We start from the raw sequence: 23534 nt of genomic DNA, 5'->3' as shown, positions 1-23534 counted from the left end.
GTCTGCACAGGTGGCTCTGAGCCAGGCACAGGTGATCAGCCTCACAGGGAGGCGACCCGGCCTTGAATTCCTCCCTGGCCCAATCCACTCGCGTCCTTACAGGAGCCACGTCACCCTGCTGGGCCTGAGCTTCCTCCTTTGCACATAAAGGGTCGAGGCCAGCTCCTCTCCACAGTGCCTCCTGGCTCATCGCTGCGGTCCTGTGAACAGCTTCATCCAGGCCCTCGAGAAGGAAACCACCCACAGGGACCACTGGCTGGTGCCTCTCCTTTGACCTCTGAATTTTCCCGTTAGAGCCGTTCCTCCTCACCCTGAGCTTCAGATTAAAGCAAAGCCACAGGGAAGCTGCCGATCCTGGGACAGCGTCGCACAGCTTGTGCGCTAAAGCAAGGATGAGATTCCTTGTGACTACAAAGGACTGAGTGGCACCGCCTCATACCTGCTAGGATGCCTAGAACCTTTTAAAAATGGAGGGCTTCCCCGGTGGCGCAGTGGTTGAGAGTCCGCCTGCCGATGCAGGGGACACGGGTTCGTGTCCCGGTCCGGGAGGATCCCACATGCCGCGGAGCGGCTGAGCCCGTGAGCCATGGCCGCCTGAGCCTGCGCGTCCGGAGCCTGTGCTCCGCAATGGGAGAGGCCACAACAGTGAGAGGCCCGTGTACCGCAAAAAAAAAAAAAAAAAAAAAAAAAGGAAAATAACAAGTATTGGTGAGGATGTGGAAAAATCAGAACCCTCATTTATTGCTGGTGGGAATGTAAAATGGTGTAGCCACTGCGGAAACAGTATAGCGGTTTCTTAAAAAGTTAAACGCAGTATTACCATATGACCCAGCAATTCTACTTCTGGTACTGGCCCAAAAGAATGGAAACCAGGGGATCAAACAGATATCTGTACATCAATGTTCACAGCAGTCTTATTCATATAGCCAAAAGAGAGAAACAACCCAAGTATCCACCAACAGATGAATGGATAAACAAATTGTGATATATAATGGAATACTATTTAGCCATAAAAAGGAACACATTTTTGAGATATGCTACAACGTGGACAAACCTTGAAAACATTATTCATAGTGAAATAAAGCCAGTCACAGAAGGACACATAATGTATGACTCCACTTATAGGAGGCACCTAGAACAGGCAAAGTCATAGAGACAAAGTGGAATAGAGCTTACTACGGGCTTGGAAGAGGAAGGAAGAGAGTCGTTTTTAATAGGTACAGAGTTTATGTTGGGGATGATGAAAAAGTTTTGGCTATAGACAGTGGTAATGGTTACGTAACATTGTGAATGTAATTAATGCCACTGAATGGTATACTTAAAAATGGTTAAAATGAAAAATATCATGTCGTATATATTTTACAATTAAAAAAAAATGACTGAGGCTTTGCACATCTCATGACATAGCTTTTTGCAGGAGGGGCCAGAGTGGGAGGTTGTTGTGAGGCAGCAGTTGGGATGGTGCCTGGGATACTGGCAACCCCTGTCCTCTGTCACCTCCGCCTCTCACCCTAACCTTGAGCTGTGTCCAGCAGTGGGGACTGGCTCTGCTGAGCTGCGCAGTCCTGTCCCTGGCTTGCCTTCCAGCCCAGCAGCCTCACCCTCACCTGGCCACAGTGCAGAGTTCTCTCCTCCCCAGCTACCTTTAGGAGCAATGCAAATCTTTTCCTGGTGTGCAGTGACATCTGGTCTACCACCCGGTCATGGCAGAATAACTGCAGAGAAAGAGATGGCTGGAATTTGAGTCCCAATGTCTTACTTACCAGGTGAAAGATTTTTCTGCTATTGGTTCATTCTAAGTCAAGCTTCTAGCCCCAAAGGTCAGGTCTAGCCCCACTTCTCCCCTCTACTGCTTCCCAGTCCTCTGAGAATATTTCCTATCAGTTAATTCCTGGAACCCATCAAGGCAGATTTTAGCCTCTGCCTTTTTGTTTTGTTTTCAAGAAGGTCTAGAATTATGAAAGGTGGAGGAAGAACCTGAGTTGAAATAATTACTAGAATACAGATAGGACAGAAGAGATTAGACCTCAACTCCCTCCACCCTCGAGGAGATTACACTGTAAATCAGGAAGACTCCGAAGCAGGATCCTTCTCTCTGCCCCTCCCTGCCTTGCCCACCAACCACCTTGAGCCTAGAAGACACCAGATCGTGAGACACGCTCCCTGGTGACTGGGCTGGGGGGTGGGATATGAACGTTGCTAATAATTTGCTTCTAACTGGGGAAGGCCAAAGTCCTGAGCCACGGGTCCACTGTGGAAGCCCGATTGTAGATGGACCAGCAATTGCATCTAGAGAGGTCTCTCTGAATCTATTGCAAAGCAGCTACCTTTCCATGTGCAAGAAGCTGCTATTCCCAGCCCTCTAAGAGGAGCCGAGGCAGCTGTGACCCCTCATCCCTGGTGAGACTGGGAATAAATGTGGTAGACGAAACAGGCAGTGGCTCGTGTGCCTTCTGATCTGGGTGAAGATGTTTGCTGAGATGTGTTTGTCACAGTGGACTGGCTGAGGCTGCAGATGACTTTGTCCCTTCCCCAGATGTCCATGGGACCTAGTGGCCCTCTCTGTGTCTTCCCAGGCCTGGGCAACTCTGGACAAGATTTTCCCAAAGGTTTCCAAGAATAAGGACCCAATCTCTTCACCGGGCTCAATGTCCTGCTTCTCTTAGCATTAAGTACCTCTCCCACTTCCTTCTCCATCTTTTCAACACCATGTTTGCAGGCTGTGGGTCCCTCATCCCTCACAGCAATGGCTCTGGTGTTAGACTGGCTCTTTTCTGGCCTGGCTCTATCATTTACTAGCTGAGTTATTTTGGGCAATTTAATCTCTGCAAATGTGTCTTCTCACCTCTAAAATGGGCATAATTATAGTACTTCAATTATCAAGGATTCTGTGCAATAAAAGAGACAAAACGCACATAAATCATTTAGCACAGTCCTTGGCAACTGTCGGGTCCTAATAAATGCGAGCTGAGATCACAGCTGTCCCTTCCTGCGCCTCTTCCTACTTCTTTTGCATCAATGACCTTCCTATTTAGATTTGTAAGTCCCAGGCATAGGAGTTCTTACTTCCCTGTCTCTTTTGAAAACTGGAATGGAATAATGGGATGAAAGGAGGCAGATATTGTGTCTATCCATCCCCCTCAGCCCCCCGCCATCATCCAGGTTAGTTTCAGGATCCAGGTATACGGCATAAATCACTGGCTATTGTCCTAGCCTTTCCGGTTTGGTCCCCCAATATCCAGCCTGGTGTTTGGGCTGCCGGTGTCCACATTTCACCACAGCCTCTTTCTGAGGGTGGATCCAGTGATCCACAAAATGAGTGGGTCTGCTTCCGACCCCTGGGACACCCTGACATGCAGCCCAGGCTGCACAGCTGGGCGGCAGCTGCTTCAGACCCCCTGAGAGCCTATGGGATCTGAAGGTGCCCCCAGGCCAGGCAGGTCCTGTTTTCTTTCTGTTTGCTTTCCGTCTGAGCCCCAGCTCCAGCTCCAACTCCTGGGAAGGGCACGTCTGCCACCTGCTGGCTGTGGGCAGCGCAGCACCTGACTCTCCCTCAAGTTCCAGTTTCCAGCTAAGATTTGGGGGTCTCGCCCTGGCTCAGGTCCTGAAGGGCTGGATGAAGACAGGTAGAGAGTGACGGGCCCTGACGTCCACACAAGCTTTATGGAGGGAGGATGAGGCAGGCAAAGGACCAGGACTGGCTGTGACGAGGGAGAGACTGAAGGAGGTGTAACATTTGTCCTCAGGGTCCCCTCATGCTTCTTCTCTGTCACCTGCCTGCCACTCATGCCCAGAGGTGTCAACGTCAGCTGCTCCCTGTTCAAGCACCCCAGCCCCAGAAACACCCTAAGACCTGAACCTGCCCTTCTTCTGCCAACTCCGCCTGCCACTACCAACCCCCACCAAACAAAATCCCCACCCCTTGTCTATTTCCTGCAGAAACAGGGCAGGGCAATAGTGATGCATTTAAATAGTCACTGTCCAGACAACAGATGGCTTCTATCCCTTTCTTTTCTTTTTTCCTTTTTTTTTTTTTTTTTTTTGCGGTACGCGGGCCTCTCACTGTTGTGACCTCTCCCGTGGCGGAGCACAGGCTCCGGACGCGCAGTCTCAGCGGCCATGGCTCATGGGCCCAGCCGCTCCGCGGCATGTGGGATCTTCCCGGACTGGGGCACGAACCCGTGTCCCCTGCATCAGCAGGTGGACTCTCAACCACTGCGCCACCAGGGAAGCCCCCTCTCCCTTTCTTTGCATGACTTTCTCCCCCACAACTTTTTATTCTGTAATTTGTCAAACCTCCAGAAAACTGGAAAGAATAATTCACTGATTATCATTCACCCAGATAGATGCAACACAGAACCTTTGCCATAGTTGCTTTCTGCCATGATCTCTTATGCATTGGGGAAAAACCCAAACGAACTTTTTGGCCAACCCGATATACACATTTGTTTTGTTTGTTTGTTTGGTTGGTTGGTTTGCTGAATCATTTGCACCTAAATTGCAGACATCTCCCTCCCTACTTCAGCGTCTTCTAAGAATAAGGACGTGTTCCTACAAAACCACACTACCATTATCACTCTCAAGAAATTCAACACTAACGAAATAATACTGACATAAATCTATATTCAGACTTCCCAATTGTCCCAATAATATCCTTTAGGGCTTTTCTTTTCTTTTCTTTTTTTTAAATCTAGGATCCAATCAAGGACCCACGCTGCATTTAGTTGTCAGGTGTCTCTAGCCTCATTTAATAAGGAACAGTCTTCCCATCTTTTTTGCCTTTTATGACACTGACGATCTTGCAGAGCCGAGGCTGGTTATTTTGTTGAAAGCCCACAACTTGGGCCTCTCACGTTCCTCGTGAGTAGATTTAGGATAAGCATTTTTGTCCAGAATGCTACACGTGGATGTTGTGCCCTATTGTGCGTACATCACGTCGGGATGCTTTCTTTCTTTTTACCATTTTACCCAAAAATGACTGAGGAGGCTACAGTAAAACAGAAAATTAAAACTTCTGCTGCGGGTAGAGGAAGCAAATATACCAAACTGCCTAGACTGGGTATGAGGAAGATACATCACACTGACGGCCGCTTCCTGGTCACCGAGACCCACCCAAAGGGAACCCTGTCAGGAGCTAGAACTCTTGTTTTCCAAGTCAGAGGTCAGCAAACTTGGTCTGTAAAGTACCCGATAGGAGATATTTGGGATTATACTCTCTGTGTCAACAAACGCCCTGCAGTTGCAGCACAAAGGCAGACACAGGCAATGTGTAAGCAGGTGGGCGTGGCCATGTTCCAATAAAACTTTATTGGCAAAAACACAACTGCCAGGTTCGGCTCAAGGACCTTTGTTTGCTGACATCTGATGTAAGTGAAAGAAAATATTCCAGCTATTAAATAGGTAAAACTTTCTTTTTCTGGTAAGTACTGCATTGTAAAAAAAACAAAAAACACTACCACCACCACCAAAAACACTATTCCTATCATTATTTACTTTTTTATGCAAAACTTTTTGAGGCATGCCATGTGCCCAGCACCGGCTCAATATTGGGTAAATACCTCAGAGATGAAACATACAAGAGCCTCCACTTTCTTGTGAGGGCAGAGTTTGATGTGAGAGACAGATAACATGCAAATAAACATACAAAACTACAAGCTGTAATGGGGACCATGGAGGAAATGAATGGGTGCAGAGACAAAACAATGGGGGCATGTCATACTGATAGGGGAGTCAGGGAAGTGACATTTAAGCTGAGACCCAGTGATGGTCATTGGAGGGGTTGGGTGGAGAGCTTTCTAGGCAGAGGGAACAGCAATTGCAAACGGCCTGAGGTGGAAAGAGCTTGACTAGTGTCATTTTGAACCTAGGTGTGGCTGGAGGTTAGTAAAGAGCGGCAGGAGAGAGGGGTATGGGAGGAGGTTTACAGGTCATAGTTGGCGTTTGTACTTTATTCCAAGAACAGTGGGAAGTAATTGGAGAGTTTAAGCATCTGTCCATCTCCAACCTTAAGGAACTGTCACCTGAGACAATCGCTAGACTTGGGCGTGAATCCGAATCCTCTCACGGCTGTGTGACCTCTGAGCCTCAGTTTTCTCACCTGTGAACAGGCTGATAAAGCCTCTTCATAGGGTTGTTAGAAGAGTTAAATGCAGCAATGTATAGTCGGCCAGAGGAGATGCACATGCTGATCACTGTACCTGACAAGACGGTCAGCACCTGGGCGGCCAGGTTCCAGCATGGAACAGGTAAGAGCAAGCACTACACATCCCCCTGGGGAGAAAGAGTGGCGCTTTGGAGCACTCAGCCAGCACAGGAAGAGCGGGGAGCATCGTCAAATAGGCCCCAGCCCCTCTCTCTCCAATCCACGACACCACTGCTCCAGCCATCAGGAAGTACCCCGTGCTCCTGTGCCCCAGCTGTGACTCCGAGAAGGCTCCTTTCAGCTCGCAGGAGCTCAGGAAAGCACCCAGCCTGCTCAGAGGACTCAACCTTGCTCTGCTCTGTGTCATTTTGTTTTTCAGTTCTCCCTCCTGTCTTTACTCACCGACCCGGACCCAGGTGAGTGTGCGGACCCCCTTGGGGCTTCCAACCCCACAGGCTGGTTCTGGGATGGAGAAAAGGGGGCCCGTACATGCGAGTGTGGATGTGACCTCAGGGTTCCAATGGTTCAGAAGTGTCACGGACCGCTTTGAGGATCTTCCCAGAGAAATGCATTCCTGGGTATTTGTGTGTCCACACACACACACACACACACACACACACACACACAGTGCTTTACACAATTTTGAGTTGCCTGTGGACATCCCTGATGTCCAGTCTCATGACCCCAAGGGAAGAATTGCTGAAGCCATTAAACCCCTTCATTTTATGCAGAAGGATACTGCGGCCCAGAGAGGGAAAGCAACCTGCCCGAGGTCACACAGCCCATTAGTGTCTGAAATGAGACCAAAAGGCCAAGGCAAAGTGAGGGTGTCTTGAACAATGGCTCCAGGAAGGCCAGCCCTGTGCTACCCCACTCTCTCCACCCACTTCGGTGGGGAGCCAGCCCCTCTGTGCTGAGAGGGTGGTGCTGTACAGGCAGCCCCCGGCTGGCCCACCGCTGCTGATGGCCTCTCACCAGCACCCCCACTGGGTTGCCCCTCCACCCGGTGTGTCTCCTCAATGTTCTTTCACACAGGCTCTTCTCTCACAGACACACCTGCCACCTCTCACCTGCCCCGCTTCCTCTGCCTGGTGCCCTCAGACGGGCCTGGACTGAGCAGAGCTGCTCCTTCCTGCCACATCGTCCATCTCTCGGTCTCTGTCTCTGGGTCTGAGTCTCCCTCTGCTGCTCTGAGGCCCAAGGGAGAAAACTCCACTGATTATTTCACTGGGGCAGAGGACACATCCCCCACTGGTAACGACCTGCGTTGGTCACCCACAGAGGACAAGAGCCAGGCACATGGAGATCACAGTCGCGTCTAAACATTAGATCAAGGGTCTCTTCGGAGCAAAGAAGGTGATAACTGGGTCAAATTCAGCTTGACAGTCAATATTCTCTGGCAGGAAAGCCCTGGATGGGCAGACAGATTTGTGCCGGCTCAAGGCAAGCGATGCTTGGAACTTGTCCTGCCCTGCACGCTCAGGGAATGTTTGTGGAATTGGATAGAAATGTACATGAGCGTGGTGTGGGGACTGGGAAAGGATCTGTGTCTTTCCCCAAAGCAAAGGAGAGTGTTGAATTCAACAACATATAATTCAATTGCTTGGAAGAATCATATTTCAGGGGGCTCCCCCAGCTGGCCAGACCAGCAGCACACTTGGAATCCAGGGTGGGTCCAAGGCCAAGAGATGGGAAGAGATGCCCCCTCCCCAGCCTTCAGCGCGAACTTCTCAGGCACCACTGAAGGGGCTGCTTTGGTCTGGGTGCCCACGAGACAGAGCTTCGGAACTGTGGGCTTGCACAGAGGAAGAAACAGGACATCTAACACTCAAGGGACCTCACCCTCTTCAAGTGTTTGAAAAGCAGCCCCGGGCTTCCCTGGTGGCGCAGTGGTTGAGAGTCCGCCTGCCGATGCAGGGGTCACGGGTTCGTGCCCCGGTCTGGGAAGATCCCACATGCCGCAGAGCGGCTGGGCCCGTGAGCCATGGCCGCTGAGCCTGTGTGTCCGGAGCCTGTGCTCCACAACGGGAGAGGCCACAACAATGAGAGGCCCGCGTACCGCAAAAAAAAAAAACAAAAAAAGAAAAGCAGCCCCACCCGTAGTCCACCAGGTGGGCTTTGTGGGAGTTAACAGGAGTATTTACGTCAAGAAACTTTACTGCCACCTGCCAGAAAGTTGCAAAAGACATCTACAATGACTATGAGTTTATGACACCCTGGATTGTGCAGTGAACAACACGAACAAATGTATGCAGTGGCCCTACTGAACAGACCTCACAGAAAAGGGAGTGGATACATTCTTTGTGTCCATAAGGCCTTCAGCTTTAATCAAATAGATTGGAAAATTTAGGGTCAGATTTGATCTGCAAACAGGAAGAACTTCCTCATCATCATAGTTGTCAAAAAATCTGAATGGGGTTTTGGGCTCTTGAGTGGTAGTGAGTTCTCCATCACTGGCGGTATTCGAGCACAGGCTGAAAAGCCACTTAGTAAGGAGTAGAAAATGTGGGATTTAACATACTGAGATTCTGGGCTTTATAAGAACCCTGCCAAGGGCTTCTGATAGTTCGGTTAAGTAGATGAAGGGATCCTGGGACAGGCCACATGCATGCCCCCGAGTCCATCTCGAGGTGTTCTGTCAGCCTCTGGCTGTGGAACAGGGTGAGATGTAGTGGCTGGGTCTTTCTGCAAAGAGCAGGTTAGGTTCTAAAAACAGCCCTGTTCGCGTCTGATTTAATTTCACCTGAGGGTTGTACTTTGATGGAATTTGTCAGATTCCCCGCCGGCTTTGACAACAGTGTGGCCAGGAAAATGCTGTGCTCAAGTCCACGGGCAAGCTGCTACTGGAGTTGGTCTTGCTGGAGACAGTACATGGTGAGGGCCTGGCTGGAGCAGATGGGCCTGGGCCACAGTCCCCAACGGGTGGCAGAGGAGGTGACCATCAAACAACACAGACTCTGCCCATCTCCCCAAAGCAGGTGACATGACAGCCCACAGGCCTGCAGAAATGCCTCTTCAAAGCCAGCTAGATTCTGCCCAGCAACACAGGCTGAGCCCATCCATCAGCTGTCCTGACGCCTGCCAGCAAGGGTCCCTGCTGGGCTTGCCCTGTCAGCCAGAATGGAAGCATCAAATGCAGGCTGACAGGGTTGGGGTTTGGGGGAGGCCCTCGGAGGAACCGTCTGTGCCACAATGATGGATGGTGCCAACAGGGACGGCATTCCAGGGATTTTTATTCTGTTCCACACATCTGGCAAGCTCTTTAACCCAAGCAGCTGCAAAACCCCATCCCAGGAATCTTGAGTTTTTCCGAGAGACCCCATGCATGGACCACGATAATCCTGGTTGAGGGACCTGGAGGATGTGACAAAAGAGATTTCCCAATGGTGTTACTTCCTGGAAGCCAAAACCCATGGAGTTTCCGGAAACACAAACCCACAAGAGGCTCCAGGGCTCATAAACTAGCAAACCAGACTTGCACTTAGGTAGACCTGGCTTCTGATACCATCTCCTTCTGCCTTAGTTTTTCCTTTTCTGTAAAATGGGAATAATAATACCTATGCTATAGAGGTTTTTTTAAAGTTAAATAAGGTTGTGTGCAACCACGTTTATTTTGTATAGTCACCAATACATAGAAAATACTCAGTACATAATAACCTATTATTTGGAATATTTGAGTTAACTCGGGATATTCTTTACCATTCTTCCTGATAAATTCTAAAAACAGACTCTTATAATTAGACAAATCCACAAGGGTTTCTTTTTATACCTGATATGAAATGCTTCTGACAGCTCCCCCATTCATCCTGCAAAGCTTTCTCCTTCTCTATAGCCTAGAGAAAATCTCAAGTAATCTGTATTGGAACCTGGAAAACTTTTTAAAAATCTACGAATGGAACCAAATTTCATGTCAGGCTGCATGCAGTCCCTGTGTCCCCAGGAAAACCCTTGGACAAATTTCTATACTCCTCTTGAGCTCATCAGACATTTTCTTCACTAAATATCTATGACCCAAATCTCAAATAGTTTTTTTTTTCCTGAATTCCCTGTTTACTCTGCACCAGGCAGACACCATCTTCACTGGCAGAGCTATGTGCCCACTGTGTGCCAGCCAATCAGAAGGAAGGGAGGCTTGGCCATAGAGGGAAAGGTTGATCTGTCCAACACATATATTAACAGCATATAGGGCTCTGTGCTGGGCACTGTGGGGTAGAAAGAGGAATGGACATGGCCCTTTCTCTTAAGAAACCAACTGTCTAGTTGAAGGAAAGAAATCAGATAGACCAAGTTAAATACAAAACTCAAGACATGTGCCCTCTGAGATCCAGCCGTGAAACCTAAAATTCTGCAACCTCCTGGGCCACTGAGGAATTCTAGTATCTAAAATTCATATCCCACCAGCAACTCAATATTAAACCATGTGTGTTCATGTGTTGTTACTACATGATATGGTTGACTCTTGAACAATTCAAGGGTTGGGGGTCCTGACCTCCCCATGTAGTCAAAAATCCATTTTGACTCCCTGCAAGCTTAACTACTAAGAGTGTACTGTTGGCTGGAATCCTTACTGATAATATAAACAGTCGATCAACACAATTTTGTATGTTATATGTATTATATACTGTATTCTTACAAGTAAGCCAGAGAAAAGAAAATGTTAGTAAGAAAGCCATAAGGAAGAGAAAATACACTTACAGTGCATGTGCATATGTATCTACTGAAAAAAAATCCACATGTAAGTGGACCCATGTGTGCAGTAAACTGTGTTGGTTGACAATTTAGACTGGGTTCAGCTGGGCAGTTCTTCTAGCCTAGGCAGGGTCAGCTGATCTTGGCTGGGCTTCCTCATGTGTCTGTAGTCAGCTGGGAGATTAGCTGGGCTTTCTTACATGTCTGAGACCTTGGCTGGGGCCTAGGGCTGCCTCACATGTTCCATTATCCTACTTAGAAGAGCCCAAACCTGTTCACACGGCAGTCACAGGGGTCCATGAGAGAGAGAAAGAGAAGCTTGGAGCTGGTACACAATGCTTCCACTAGAAGCTATTGGCAAAGCAAGTCCCAAGGCCAGCCCAGACCCTAGGGATGGAGAAACTGACTCCATCTTTTTCCTTTTTTGAATTTTATTTTATTTATTTTTTATACAGCAGGTTCTTATTAGCTATCTATTTTATACACATCAGTGTATATATGTCAATCCCAATCTCCCAATTCATCCCACCACCACCATCCCCCATGCCACTTTCCCCCCTTGGTGTCCATATGTTTGTTTTCCACATCTGTGTCTCAACTTCTGCCCTGCAAACCGGTTCATCTGTATCATTTTTCTACATTCCATATATATGCGTTAATATACGATATTTGTTTTTCTCTTTCTGAGTTACTTCACTCTGTATGACAGTCTCTAGATCCATCCACGTCTCTACAAATGACCCAATTTCGTTCCTTTTTATGACTGAGTAATATTCCATTGCGTATATATACCACCTCTTCTTTATCCATTCGTCTGTCAATGGGCATTTACGCTGCTTCCATGACTTGGCTATTGTAAATAGTGCTGCAATGAACACTGGGGTGCATGTGTCTTTTTGAATTATGGTTTTCTCTGCGTATATGCCCAGTAGTGGGATTGATGGGTCATATGGTAATTCTATTTTTAGTTTTTTTTTTTTTTTTTTTTTTTTTTGCAGTACGCGGGCCTCTCACTGTTGTGGCCTCTCCCGTTGCGGAGCGCAGGCTCCGGACACGCAGGTCAGTGGCCATAGCTCCCGGGCCCAGCTGCTCCACGGCATGTGGGATCTTCCCAGACTGGGGCATGAACCCGTGTCCCCTGCATTGGCAGGCGGACTCTCAACCACTGCGCCACCAGGGAAGGCCTATTTTTAGTTTTTTAAGGAACCTCCATACCATTCTCCGTAGTGGCTGTATCAATTTACATTCCCACCAACAGTGCAAGAGGGTTCCCTTTTCTCCACACCCTCTCCAGCATTTACTGTTTGTAGATTTTTTGATGATGGCCATTCTGACTGGTGTGAGGTGATACCTCATTGTAGTTTTGATCTGCATTTCTCTAATGATTAGTGCTGTTGAGCATTCTTTCATGTGTTTGTTGGCAATCTGTATATCTTCATTGGAGAAATGTCTGTTTAGGTCTTCTGCCAATTTTTGGATTGGGTGGTTTGTTTTTATAATATTGAGCTGCATGAGCTGTTTATATATTTTGGAGATTAAGCCTTTGTCCATTGATTTGTTTGCAAATATTTTCTCCCATTCTGAGGGTTGTCTTCTCGTCTTGTTTGTAGTTTCCTTTGCTTTGCAAAAGCTTTTACGTTTCATTAGGTCCCATTTGTTTATTTTTGTTTTTATTTCCATTACTCTAGGAGGTGGATCAAAAAAGATCTTGCTGTGATTTATGTCAAAGAGTGTTCTTCCTATGTTTTCCTGTAAGAGTTTTATAGTGTCTGGTCTTACATTTAGGTGTCTAATCCATTTTGAGTTTATTTTTGTGTATGGTGTTAGGGAGTGTTCTAATTTCATTCTTTTACATGTAGCTGTCCAGTTTTCCCAGCACCACTAATTGAAGAGACTGTCTTTTCTCCATTGTATATCCTTGCCTCCTTTGTCATAGATTAGTTGACCATAAGTGCGTGGGTTTATCTCTGGGCTTTCTATCCTGTTCTGTTGATCTATATTTCTTTTTTTGTGCCAGTACCATATTGTCTTGATTACTGTAGCTTTGTAGTATAGTCTGAAGTCAGGGAGTCTGACTCCTCCAGCTCCATTTTTTTCCCTCAAGATTGCTTTGGCTATTTGGGGTCTTTTTTGTCTCCATACAAATTTTAAGATTTTTTGTTCTAGTTCTGTAAAAAATGCCATTGGTAATTTGATAGGGATTGCATTGAATCTGTAGATTGCTTTGGGTAGTATAGTCATTTTCACAATATTGATTCTTCCAATCCAAGAACATGGTATATCCCTCCATCTGTTGGTATCATCTTTAATTTTTTCATCAGTATCTTATAGTTTTCTGCATACAGGTCTTTTGTCTCCCTAGGTAAGTTTACTCCTAGGTATTTTATTCTTTTTGTTGCAATGGTAAATGGGAGTGTTTCCTTAATTTCTCTTTCAGATTTTTCATCATTAGTGTATAGGAATGCAAGAGATTTCTGTGCATTTTGTATCCTGCTACTCTACCAGATTCATTGATTAGCTCTAGTAGTTTTCTGGTAGCATCTTTAGGATTCTCTATGTATAGTATCATGTCATCTGCACACAGTGACAGTTTTACTTCTTCTTTTCCAATTTGTATTTCTTTTTCTTCTCTGATTGCCATGGCTAGAACTTCCAAAACTATGTTGAATAATAGTGACAAGAGTGGACATCCTTGCCTTGTTCCTGATCTTAGAGGAAATGCTTTCAGTTTTTCCCCATTGAGAACGATGTTGGCTGTGGGTTTTTCATATATGGACTTTATTATGTTGATGTAGGTTCCCTCTATGCCCACTTTCTGGAGAGTTTTTATCATAAATAGGTGTTGAATTTTGTCAAAAGCTTTTTCTGCATCTATTGAGATGATCATATGGTTTTTATTCTTTAATTTGTTAATATGGTGTATCACATTGATTGATTTCCATATATTGAAGAATTCTTGCATCCCTGGGATAAATCCCACTTGATCATGGTGTATGAGCCTTTTAATGTGTTGTTGGATTCCGTTTACTAGTATTTTGTTGAGGATTTTTGTATCTATATTCATCAGTGATATTGGTCTGTAATTTTCTTTTTTTGTAATATCTTTGTCTGGTTTTGGTATCAGGCTGATGGTGACCTCATAGAATGAGTTTGGGAGTGTTCCTTCCTCTGCAATTTTTGGGAAGAGTTTGAGAAGGATGGGTGTTAGCTCTTTAAATGTTTGATAGAATTCACCTGTGAAGCCATCTGGTCCTGGACTTTTGTTTGTTGGAAGATTTTTAATCACAGTTTCAATTTCATTACTTGCGATTGGTTGGTCTGTTTGTATTTTCTATTTCTTCCTGGTTCAGTCTTGGAAGGTTATACTTTTCTAAGAATTTGTCCATTTCTTCCAGGTTGTCCATTTTATTGGCATAGAGTTGCTTGTAGTAGTCTCTTAGCATGCTTTGTAATTCTGTGGTGTCTGTTGTAACTTCTCCCTTTTCATTTCTAATTTTATTGATTTGTGACTCCATCTTTTGGTGAGACGAGCTGCAAAGGCACATTGCAATAAGCATGGCCACAGGGAGAGGTGAAGAATCAGGTCTCTTTTATTTCATCAGATTGGCTCATACCACACCGGAGTACCAATGTGGAACTTGAGGCTGTCAGCTAGACTTGGCCACATCCAGCTCCCCTGCCTCTTCACTACCCTTTCATCTCCTTCCTTGGCTGGCTTTCTTCCCCCATCCACCCCGGATTCGAGGCTACTTTGACTGGAGGCCACATCCCACTCTTTTTTGTATAATTCTCCATTGTCCCCAAAGCCTTCCTGCACCTGGCATGATACTTGTCCCACTGTATGTGCACAATACATGTTTCTTACATAGGCAATGGGATGAACTACCAATAGAATAGAAAAGACGAAACAAGCTCTAAGTTTGGAGGTAGAGAAACCCTCCCAGGTGACTCTTCTAAAAAGCATTTTCAAAACATATCGCAACCCACCCCAAATGTCAAGGATCTTGGCCTTCCCTTGCACAGTCTTCCAACTGACGCTTCTGGCGATCTGGGGCCACTGAGCCTCTGCTGCTTCTATCCCACCTCAACCAAGGGCCCTGGACCCTGGAGAATAGCACCCTGGAGAATGCCTCTCTTGGCAGGAATGTAACTCAAAGTCTATGTGTTTTATTCCCTCCTTAGCTTCACTGAGAGGTGAACAGACCTTGTAAATAGGGCTGGATTCAAATCAAAACCCTCCAACAGACATTTCATCCATCCTCTGTCACCTGGAAAAATCATACCATTCCATCTTTATGAAAAACCTTCCCTCATTTCCAAATATCTGCAAAAGAAATGATTCTTAACGGTCTAACCAAGATTATCCAGTCTGACCCTCGACTTGTGGGAGTGATGGGAGAAATTACAGGAGCGATTCAAAGGCGCTTATCTATAAACACCTGTTGGAAAAACAAAAATCAATTCTCCAAAGAAAAAAGAAAGAAAGAAATGGGGCAATCATCTCATTACCAAACTCATTGTCTCTTCCAAATGTCAGTTTGAAATCTTTCATGTCAAACTCAGAAAAACATTTTCTTCCCCTTACTTTCTCACCCTTTCTCTGCTTTATCATGCTAGATGGAAAGAAACTTTTTTTGCTCCAGGAAGACAATGGCCTTATCTTCAACCTAGATCCTCATGCCTGGAAAGGTGGCCTCCTCTGAGAGCATTTTCATAGTGGGGAAAAGCAGCTCGGGAGAAATAATGAGGAGGCAAAGGGAGTCTTGACTTGACACTGTGATAAATGAGGTGAAACTTTGGCAAGGAACCAGAGTTGGCGTATTCAAAAAGGAAATAAAAAGATAGTTCCATTTTAATGGGAAATATAAAACAGCCATTGTGCAAAAGTCGATTTTTCAAAAGCCAAAGAGATAAAGACTATAAGGGAATGACTGAGAGACGAATAAGATAATGTGGTTGATAATCGGGCGTAGGTAAGGTCCCATCCTCCGGGCCATCGCTGTGGCTCCGTGGGAGCGCCTTTTCAAGTCGGCTATCTGCATTTGCTCCTGCCTCATTAACATATGCATCTCTGGACAGCTTCCTTACAGCTTCAACTTGCTGACTTGCCATACTCCTGCCAGCTGGAGAGAGCAAAGTCAACCCAACCTTCTTCAAATCCCAAACTCCTCTCCTTCAGCCACAGAGCGATCAGCATCTTCCAAGGCCTCAGACAACAAAGAGCTTGAGTCCAGGCTTACACACACCTGCTCTTCCTAGTGGATTGGTCTAGTGTAAGGTTTACAACCAAGGGCAACGCCATATACTGCCCTTTCTTTCAGTAGGCAAGATCCGTGAACCTTCTCAAGGCTGTCCTTGGACAATCCCTAATTAGCAGGCTGGATATGCAACGGGAATGATAGGACCCCTTTCCCAAGGGTAACTGAATTATCTGAGGCAGTATGAGAGGCCCGCTGAAGCAGTTGAGAGAGTGCAATTTAAGGGATATATGGAGATAAACTGCCTTAGTTCCTATGCTGTCATTTATTAGCTATGTGACCTTGGACAAGTTACTTAACCTCTTTGAGCCTCAGGTTTCTAAGCTTAAAGTAGAGATAATAATACATCTAGATTTTTATGAGAATGGAATGGGGTGGTTCATGTAAAATGCTTAGTCCAGAGCCTGGTACGTAGTAAAGACTCAGTAAATATTAACAGTTATGATGATTCTATGTAAATAACTCGGGAGTAGTTTGATGCTGAAGCTGAAAGAAAAGTGACAAGTTTCTTTGACTTTATTCAGCTAAGGTGACTGATAAAGTCCCACTGAGAAACTTCATTCACAGAACCACCCAACAAGGCACCCAAGTGTCACTGGATCTGACCCTGGGCAGATCTCATACAGGACCTTGGAGACTCCCTGCGCCCTAGTCATCTTCCTGCTCTTTACAGGTGAGAAAACTGAGGCACGGAGGATACAGTTGGCTTGTCCAAGGTCACGGTTAGTGAAAAGCCATTTCCAATCACGTGCTCTTGACCCTGCCAAATGCCAGCGCTGGCTCACTGGGTCATGACAGCCCCCTCAAATGAAAACTCACGGTGCCCGACCCCTTCCATCTGCCCCGTCAGCGTCAGGAGCTGGAAAGACACATGAACCCTCCTTCAGGACCTAGAAATCTTTGGGAAAGGGGGTTTTCAGTGAAATAAAATGGTGACTTCTTTAGGTCTGATGACTAGGGTTGCTTCTGTCCTGTTCCCACATCTGTAGATTGGACTCTCGACCAGTATGAGTACAGCCAAGAGTATTACGACCAGGAGGGGAATGCCAGCAGTGCTCTAGGCCATCCCGAGAATCCTGACTGGTACTACGCGGAGGACGGTAGGCACCAGAGCTGTTTGGGGGGGCCCTCCTGGGAGGAGAGCAGCGCACCTGGAGGGGAGTTTATGTGTGACCACATGCAAGGGCTCTCTCTTCTCTTACTCTCTGACCAGCATCATAAAATAGGTATTACAAAATTATTTAGACTGGCTTTTATTCAGTTAGAATTACATACTATGAATACTGGGGAGGTTCTTAGAGACCATCTCTCCCACTTTCAAATGACAGGTGAAGCAAGTGAGGCCAAGAGAGGAGCTGACTTAGCCAAAGTCACTCAGCAAGTTATGCATCATCATCTAGCTCTCCCGACACTGTGGGTTAGAGTCATGTTCAAAATCATCCCCAGAGCTTTCATGACAGGTAGTCCTAATTATGCAGAAGAGTCTGTCTTAGCATTAGGCTTCAAACTGTAGCATTCACAAATTTGCCATTGTGCTGTGCTGTTTTTTTTTTTTTCTCTTTTCACTCTTCAGAAGATTTGCACAGTTGTGTGTGTGTGTGTGTGTGTGTGTGTGTGCACGCGTGCTCACACATGTGTGCTTCGGCCACGTTTGTTTTTGTTTTTGTGGCTTCTTGAGACAGAAAGGAAAATGAGAAGCTGGGCCTAAGCAAAGCCATGTGACTAAATCAGTAGAAGTAATGGAAAGCACTTAGCAGCTGGAATAAAAGCTGTGTAACTGCGAAGTGGCCTGGAAGGCAGGGCCAAGATACGGGGCATCAGGGGAACATCAGAAGGGACCATCAAAACAAGAGCCAGGCCCAGGGATCCTAGTTCCTGAACCAAAGAACAATGTGTGTGAACAGAAGGATAAAGAATTCCCCAAGGGAAGATCCATTCAGACAACCATGAAAAGCCAAAGGCACAGATGAAATATGACAAAATCTAACTGAACAAGTAGTTGAAGAAAGATGAAGGCCACTGGGTCATTTCCTCCTCGCCGTCAATTCTTCTGTCCCCCTCTTGCCTTTGGTCTTCTTTCCTGATGTTCAGAAAGCTTGTGTTTCATTAGGGGTGGGATTTCGTTCCCCACTCCTGACCTCCACCCCTGGGCACTGGGAGTAGGGGAGGTCTTCAGGCTTGTGAAATGCCTTCGGCATCAGAGACAGACCCCGTGGCACTCCCAGCGAGCCTGGGAGGAGAGAGACACTGATGACGGGAAAGGGGAGTTACTCAATGAGAAAGGCCCCATCCAAAGCCAGGCTGAGGGAGACAGTCACGATTCCTTCTTGCCTCTCCTCTTACTAACCTGAATTCCTGCCTCTGGTCTTGTCATGGCAGTTTTCCCGGCTCTTTAAGGTCAATGCATGTTTCCCCCTTTCCCCAATCACTGGCTAGGCAGTTCCTCTCTCATTTGGGGCAGGAGATGGAAATTCAGTGCAGACAGGGGGCTTCTTGCCTGCTGTTCATTGCAACATTGACTTCCGCCCACGTGTTTTAGATCCATGCCTGTCCAACCCCTGTGCACATGGTGGGGACTGCCTCATCAGCGGGGCCACATTCACCTGCAGCTGTCCAGCCCCTTTCTCTGGAAACAGGTGTCAGAATGGTGAGTGGACCTTCACTGGATCCAATCTTCCCTCCATGTTGAACAAGAGGCAGTTTCTCCTCCAATTCTAGGGGGTAAAGAAGGGTTCAGTAGTCCCGTGAAAAGGCTGACAATCACACATATTATGTTATGCATAATAGATTCCTCAGCATGGTCACAGGCAGCATCTCACTTAGTCCTCACCCTTACATGTTAGATAGGACTAGTATGTCCATTCCACAGATGAGAAGATTGAGGGTAAGAGGAGATAATAGCTGGGTTCTGACCAAGAGTGTTTAGACCAACTTCAGCAGAGAAATGTTGTTCATATACAAGAGCAGGAAGGCTCTCAGGGCACATAAGGCTCAACCTTGTTAGAGAAAGGGAGCCCAGAGTGTACAGGGGACTTGCTCGTGGTTACACAGCTAATTAAGAGAAGAGCAGAAATTACAGACCTGGTGCCTGACTCCCAGCCCCATGCTCTCTCTTCCTGCCATCCTCACTCGTGGAGACTCTGAAAAAAGGTGTGTCCACTCTTAGTGACCTCTTGTGGGCATAACATGAGGCTATGTAATAAGGTATTGGGAATAGAATTCTTACAGGCTAATTGCACCCCTAGAGAGAACCTGGATTCTGTCACATCTAGCAACCATCTAAGTGGGGTGAGGGAGGAAGTGAGGGTTTTATGGTTGACTTGTTTTCTCTGTGCCCTCTTCAGTTATTCCTACCATTTTCAATCCTACAAAATCTTTCAATAAAATTTTCAGGATGGTTTGGGATATCAGGCCCAAACATAGTTACTGGGTTTATCCCTCAACTTCTTGGAAGAATGACAAAATTGTAAATGGAATATAAAATCAGCTATACAATGGAGAAACTCAAATTGCAGCTCCACTTTTCTGAAGGTGTAAAAATTATCAAGGTGTTTATAAAAATAGCATAATAAAGACTATGAGCCCTAGAAACTCATAAGGAACTGGGAAGCAATCATCCACGACCCAAGGATAAGAGAGAAGCCTTGTCTAGGTGGGTAGCATGATGTTTCAGAACCATGGACAGGGGGCACATGCTCTATCAGTCACCAACACCACCTCTCCCCATGCCCCCGCACTCCCCTCCCAAACATTGTACTGTACAGGTACCACTCAAAGTAAAATGTGCCCCAAATAATGTCCTGTACTTTGTCCCTACTTCTCTATTGATCTCCTACAGTGCAAAACAAATGCAAGAACAACCCATGTGGCCGAGGAGACTGTCTCATTACTCAGAGTTCTCCTTACTACCGCTGTGCCTGTAAACACCCTTACAGGGGTGAAGACTGCTCCAGAGGTAAGTGCTGGAGGCCTCTTCTATGCTAAGCTCTCTCTACTGTGGCTTGTGCCTGGGATGTCAATATCCTCCTGTGTGGAAGTCCAGATACATCCAATGTTTTGGTGGCATCCAAGATGGCCCTTTTAACTAGGACTTTTTAAGATTCATTACCTCTGGAAAGTCCAGTGAGAATTGACTTGTCTGTGTCTCTTCCCAACAAAAAATAATCATCTTAAAACTCATTTAATCTAGGAAGTAAGCCCTGGTCTTTTCCTAGAATGGGCCATGTATATTTATTCACTGCTATGAGTCAGGCATTGTCCCAGGAGATTTACATTCTCTCTCACATTGTCCCCAAAACACTACAAGAAACAGTTTTACAGGTGAAGAAATTGAAGTTCAGAGAGGTTAGCTAACTTGCTTATGGTCACTCAGCTGTCAAGAGGCAGAGCTAAGTTTCAACCTAGCTCAGACTGGCCCCCAAATTCCTGCTCAGTCTATGCACCTTGTTTTTCCTTAATGAGCGACCCATCTACTTATAGACTCTTTTTTGCTGGCCTCCATCATATTGCTTCATCCATGTTTGCTTATGTTCTTAAGGTCTGTGTGTATGTTTTCTTGCATGTCAGTGGGTCTCTCTTTCCCCTTTGGTGACCTATTTTTGTGAAAGGATGGACACCAGAAAAGTGCCACCAAATACCTCCTCATCAGCTCAGATGTAGCTGCAACTCCTTCTAAAGAGCCTTCCTGGACCCACTTCCTGTGTTCACAGCGGTTCCTGCATGCAGGCCAAATCCCTGCCAAAATGGCGGCACCTGCTCCCGGCATAGGCGGAGATCCAAGTTCACCTGCACCTGTCCTGACCAGTTCAAGGGGAAACTCTGTGAAATAGGTATGGGTCTATAGCACCACTTCATCAGAAACTCAGGGACACATGTAAGGCCTCTGGACTCCTTTATCTGTTTGCATTTTGTTGCCAGAACAGGGTTCAAGTCAATTCCCAAGCTCTGCTATTGCCTCGGCCTTCCAACCTAAGGGCGTAGGGTATGTCTGGCTCCATGTAGAGGAAGTCATAAACTGGGATATAGTGCGGGCAAGTCAAACACTCCTGGGTATCCTTGGGCCTCAACCTACCTACCACTGGTTCTTGTTTGAGCCCAAATTAAAGAACTCAGCTCTCACCCCCACCCCCATGATATTCCTTGTTTTTAAGCTGGGTTGAATGTGGAGCGTTCAAACCACCTTATTTCTGGGAACTCGTAGTGAAACCTCAGGGTGATCAGTATTCAGGCCCAATCCTCTCACCACCTGATACACCTGCCAAGTCCTTTCCAGGCACGGCACACCAGCTGGTCTCAGTTCTCACAGTCCCAACTGCTCTCTCCAAGGTTCTGATGACTGCTATGTTGGCGATGGCTACTCTTACCGAGGGAAAGTGAGTAAGACAATCAACCAGCACTCGTGCCTTTACTGGAACTCCCACCTCCTCTTGAAGGAGAATTACAACATGTTCATGGAGGACGCTGAGGCCCATGGGATTGGGGAGCACAACTTCTGCAGGTAAAGCTTACCATCCTCCCTGTCCTCCGCCTTGGCCACTTGTCAATGGAAGGATCTGTTTGTCCCTCCCCTCTGCTCCTAGTTCTCCTGGGCCAGCTTCGAAATGTTGGAACGGAACACTGAAACTCATCAGCTTTCCCTCTAGGAAGATTTTCCAACTCAGGCTAGGTTAGGTTATGCTGCTGTAATGAACAACCCCCAAATCCCAGTGGCTTGAACACATCAATGTTAATTTCCCATTAATGCTACGCGTGTCATGTAGGTTGGGTGTGGAGGTAGGGGGTATTCTTAGCTTCACTTAGTTACTCAAATACACAGGAAGGGGAAGGAGAGACTGGAACATGGAGCGTGAGATTTTTACTACCTCAGCCTAGAAGTGACACATCATCTTACCACACATGTTTCATTGGCCAGAAATAGTCATATAGTCTCACATAACTTCAAGGGATAAATGGAACTTCAAAGGGATAAATGGAAAATGGAATGTTTGGTTAGCATGACGGTCTCTGACACAAGGATGTGCAGGTTTTCCCAAATAAGAATAATGCCATTTCTATCCCTGGTGATGACTGGTACCTTCTTCCCCGTCTTCCTGACCATCCTGTTGGCTTCCTTCCACAGCTCATTGTCTAACCAAGGCTAAGGACATGCATGGTCTGCATATAGAAACAGAGAGTTTTTGTATGGCTTTAAACTGGTTCCATTAAGCAAGAGGATTTCCCTAGCACAAGACACAAGACACAAGTTTCCTTCTACTTTCACTTACCTTGAGCTGCCCCCTCCACGGGACTCTTCAGGGTGACCCCCAGCAGCGGCTCTCAGAGAATTCCCACGCACAGAACTTGAAGGCTCGGGCAGCGGAGCCCTACTCTCACCATGTTTGTGTAGTTATTTCACTTTCCTGACAAAGAAGGGTCTTCAACAGGGATCTCATTTATTTTCCTACAAACAGTGTAATATGTCCCGTGGATCTGGCACGAAGCTCGTGAACTACTCCCTGGTTACTGAGATTCTCCTCTGGAAGTTAAGATTTGGCCCCCAAACTATAACCACCCTAGTATGTCAAGGTTTGCTAACCTGTTGGAGGAATGGAATGGAATGTGGTCCCAGGGGGATGCAAGAGCTTGGTGCTCTCTTACTCAAAGGACTTTTAATGAGGTCCAGCGAGTTCACCAAGGCTTGACTCTGGCTTACTTTGTTTTTTTTTTTTAATTTTAGAAACCCAGATGGAGACAAAAAGCCCTGGTGTTTCTTTAAATTAAACAATGCAAAGTTGAAATGGGAGTACTGTGATGTCCCCTCCTGCTCAGCTCTAGGTAAGTCTGTGGCTGTCTGGAGGCCCGGGTAGTGGGGAGGTTGCAGAGCCATAGAAAGATGTTCCTGGAACTCCCTCTCTGTCCTACCCCTGTCCTTCCACAACTCCTGCTTTACCATTTGCCATCCCAGTGGCAACCCAACTGCCCAATCCTCTGCTCCCCTCTCGGGAGGTCGAGCAGACTTGGATACATTTGTAGACTCAGGCTTCCCGACTCCCAGTCAGTGCACTCAGCAAATATTGAACGATTGCTTGCTGGGTGCCAGGCGCTATGCCAGGCCTTCAGTGTACAGTGGTGATCAAACGGTGGCTGGGTCTCCACAGCCTCTCGGGACACAGCATGGACTGAATTCCAGCCTCACAGTCTTCCTGCCTTGCTGCCTTAGCCCACCTCTCCACCCACGTCTGAAGCGATGCACCCTCCCTCTGCTCAATGGAATTACTTCCCTGGACAGTTTCATTTCTGTGCCTTTGCTCTTACGGTCACCTCTGTCTGTAATACTGTGTCCCATACCCGCTCTTGTTCATATCCAACCATTCTTTGAGAATCAACCCAAGTAACCACTCCTCCAGGAAGTCCTCCAAGATTTACCAAGTGAAATATTACCTCTCCCTTCTTACAAACTGCATGGA

At 46.5% G+C, this 23534-nt stretch overlaps 1 protein-coding gene across 1 annotated transcript in view; it reads left to right on the top strand.

The window, feature by feature from the left end:
• HABP2 (hyaluronan binding protein 2) overlaps positions 1 to 23534 on the top strand; it is a 36380-nt gene that overhangs the window by 5906 nt on the left and 6940 nt on the right. The window contains exons 2-8 of the mRNA XM_067709348.1: positions 6522 to 6558; positions 17079 to 17189; positions 18629 to 18736; positions 19928 to 20044; positions 20799 to 20918; positions 21415 to 21586; positions 22805 to 22902. Of these exons, the coding sequence (XP_067565449.1) occupies positions 6522 to 6558; positions 17079 to 17189; positions 18629 to 18736; positions 19928 to 20044; positions 20799 to 20918; positions 21415 to 21586; positions 22805 to 22902 (763 nt within the window). The remainder of the gene's footprint in view (positions 1 to 6521; positions 6559 to 17078; positions 17190 to 18628; positions 18737 to 19927; positions 20045 to 20798; positions 20919 to 21414; positions 21587 to 22804; positions 22903 to 23534) is intronic.

The sequence above is a fragment of the Pseudorca crassidens genome, chromosome 16 (assembly GCF_039906515.1).
Source record: "Pseudorca crassidens isolate mPseCra1 chromosome 16, mPseCra1.hap1, whole genome shotgun sequence".
In the NCBI taxonomy this organism is placed as follows: domain Eukaryota; kingdom Metazoa; phylum Chordata; class Mammalia; order Artiodactyla; family Delphinidae; genus Pseudorca; species Pseudorca crassidens.
The sequence above is the reverse complement of the archived record's forward strand: the minus strand, read 5'-3'. Positions and strand labels throughout refer to the sequence as shown.